The sequence below is a fragment of the Physeter macrocephalus genome, chromosome 6 (genome assembly GCF_002837175.3).
Source record: "Physeter macrocephalus isolate SW-GA chromosome 6, ASM283717v5, whole genome shotgun sequence".
In the NCBI taxonomy this organism is placed as follows: domain Eukaryota; kingdom Metazoa; phylum Chordata; class Mammalia; order Artiodactyla; family Physeteridae; genus Physeter; species Physeter macrocephalus.
Genome location: NC_041219.1, coordinates 91,221,999 through 91,225,184, shown reverse-complemented (window position 1 = coordinate 91,225,184; position 3,186 = coordinate 91,221,999). Strand labels below are relative to the sequence as shown.

Below are 3,186 nucleotides of genomic sequence, written 5' to 3'. Positions count from 1 at the left end.
CCTCCCGGTAGAACCTGGTAGAACCAGGTAGAACCTGGGTTTCCTGGGTGTTCAGAGTTATGTCTCGGGCAGAAACTGCGTCCAGGCCAAACAGGGCTTCTGGCTCCAGGCTCCCTTCTTTCCGGGCTGAGGTAGCGGAGCCCCGCCCTGCAGGTGCCCCAGGCTAAAGCTCCATCCCAGTCCCCGGGCCCTCCCGAACCGTCCTGCCCGAGGTGGCTCCTTCCCATATGCTCTCTCCTTCTGTCCTAGCCATCCGCAGATCCACCGAGTGAAAGGAAGGAGCTAGGCGGCGCGTCCCGGGCGTCATGGTCCACCTGCTTGCCTCCGAAGTACGGCAGCTGCTCCACAACAAGTTCGTGGTCATCCTGGGGGACTCGGTCCAGAGGGCCGTGTACAAGGACCTGGTGCTCCTGCTGCAGAAGGACTGCCTGCTCACACTCAGCCAGCTCAAGGCCAAGGGAGAGTACAGCTTCGAGCAGGACAAGCTGGTGCAGGGGGGCAAGCAGGGCCGCATGCATAACGGCATCCACTACCGCGAGGTGCGCCAGTTCTGCTCCGGCCAGCACCTGGTGCGCTTCTACTTCCTGACGCGCGTGTACTCCGACTACCTCGAAGCCATCCTGCAGGAGCTGCATTCGGGTGAGCACGACCCGGACCTGGTCATCATGAATTCCTGCCTCTGGGACCTCACCAGGTACGGGGAGGACTCCTGGTCGAACTACCTGCAGAACCTGGAGAGCCTGTTTGGGCGCCTGCGCCAGGTGCTGCCCGAGTCGTGCCTCCTGGTTTGGAACACGGCCATGCCCGTGGGCAATAACATCAGTAGCGGCTTCCTCCCGCCCAAGCTCCGACCCATGGCCTCCAGACTGAAAACCAACGTGATTGAGGCCAACTTCTACAGCTCTAACGAGGCCCAAAAGCACGGCTTCGATGTGCTGGACTTGCACTTCCACTTCCGCCGCCACACAGGGAAGTACCTGCAGCCCGACGGAGTGCACTGGAACGAGCTCGCGCACCGGCATCTCTCCCAGCTTCTGCTGGCTCACGTGGCCGACGCCTGGGGGGTGGAGCTGCCCCAGCGCGACCCAGTGGGCAAGTGCATCAAGGATGGCCCCGCGAGGGGAGGACCTGGCAGGAGACTTGAGAGGCTCCTGGCCTGCAGAGATCAACCGGCCTTCCCTTCTCCGCCCCGACCCCTGCCTCTGCCTGGATGCTGCCCACTGACCCCCATGCCATCTCCCCGCCCACCCCAGTTCGCACACCTGCCCCCCAAACCCCCTCCCATCCCCCTTCACCAGGTGACACCCCCATTCCTAGTCTGTCCCCAAGGTGCCCATTTTTCTTCAGACCGACCTTTCCAATCGGATCAGTTCTCCTCGAACCATTTCCATTCAGATATTCCCCCATCTACCCAGACAGAATTTGCCTTCGATGGTGACCTTATGTTTAGTCCCCAGCCGCCTAGGCCCCCCTTCCCCCAACCCTGTTATCAGCAGCGGGCCCCTGTGGTCCATAGGGGTTTTCCCCGGTATTCTCCCCGTGGCCCCTACATGCCCTGGAGAGGGTGGCCCAGAACTTCCAAGAGAAGGGCCCCAGCCTATAGAGAGCCAAGGCCTCAATAGACTGACTTGGGCCTTCCTCTTCATGCACATGGACTGGACAGATCGTCCGACGCTCCCCAGACAGACTGACCTTGTTAACTGAAGCCTTTGGTCCATTGCTGTTATCAGTAATGGCAGGGAAGAGCAGTCTGACCTATTCTTGCTGGCTGTGGCCTCTCACTGCATTCTGCGAGGGGGGACCAGGCATCATTCCTGCCTCCCCACTGCCTATTCTCTTTGTCTTTTTGTAAATATAAAATTGAAATTAACAAGTCGTTTCCTAAAAGTCATTGTGGGTTTTGTGAGTCTGTATTTAATGGTGCCACTCCCTTCCATTGAACACTTAGCTTCATAAGAGCAGGGACAGTATCTGCTGTAGAGTTACGGCCTCTTGATAAACTACTCAAAATGGAATTTCTCTAAAGGGTTTCCATAAAATGGATCTGATTCCTTACAAATAAACAAAAGAACTTTAACTTTTTGTGGTGATATTTTCCAGAGATTCTCGAAGAATCATGGAATTTTAGAACTGAGAAAACTAAAAACATAAAATTTAACTAACATTTACAAACAGGGAATCTGAGGTCAAGAGGTGAGTGACTTGTTCTAGGTCACACAGAAAAATCACTCCTCCACTAGTCTTTCATAGTTTATACTAGTATCCAGTTTATGTTAACTTTCAAACTTGATTTATACTGCAACAAACCAAGAAGGGAAGTTTACCAAACATGGTCTTTCTATGGAAGTGATGATGAAAAACCCTTATAGCTCCATAACCAGAGGTTTATTGGTTATGTAAACTAGAGTGAATGGCATGCTTATGACTTTATGATTTCTTTAATAGTCTTGAATTTGGGGCTTGAGAAAATTAAGTTGCACTCAATGACAATATGAATCATCATAGAGTAAAACTAGGAGTTGGAAGGGACCACCCAGTGTACAAATCCCTTCCTTGCAAATTGGACAGGTGGACACCACCATCTCTTCTCTATTTCGTAGGAATGTTAACATCATTGAGATTGTTTAAATGTTAGGCCCTTTGTCACACTAGATTAGTGAAATGTTAATGCCTAGATAAAACTGTCAAAATAGGACATGACTAAAATTGTCCAGATAACAGGATTTTTCATTGAATTGATTTGACTGTTTTACAGGTCCTCAATTGGACCATCCCTAAATTTGGCGATGAAGGTAAGGAAACGTTATTCCGCAAAAATGGAGTCCATGAAATCACAAGACATGGATGAGATCAGCTATTTACAGAAGAAATACGCGGAAACTTTTAATTCACTAAAACACCATAAGAAAATAGGGCCTTTATCTTACTTATCTTTGTGTCTGAAACCCTAGCACAATGTCTGGAACTTAGTAGGTACTGAATAATATTTCTTGAATGAATCAGTGAGTGAATGATGAGGTGGAGTATGTGTTCCTGGTGAGACTACATAAGATGAGGTAAAGTGACATTTAATCTTTGTGGTACATTGGAGGGAATTTTGCCAAAATAGGGTCATGATGATTTTTGAGGACTCTAGAAAGGTAGTGCCTACAAGTCAAAATTTGCCAGAATGTCCCAACACAATCA

The 3,186-nt window shown here is 50.3% G+C and overlaps 1 protein-coding gene across 1 annotated transcript; it reads left to right on the top strand.

The window, feature by feature from the left end:
* The first annotated feature begins 305 nt into the window (after positions 1-305).
* Positions 306-1,812, top strand: PCED1B (PC-esterase domain containing 1B). The gene has a single exon (XM_024123097.3). The coding sequence runs from the start codon at positions 306-308 to the stop codon at positions 1,620-1,622; it is 1,317 nt and encodes a 438-aa protein (XP_023978865.1). The 3' UTR covers positions 1,623-1,812.
* Positions 1,813-3,186: the final 1,374 nt, after the last annotated feature.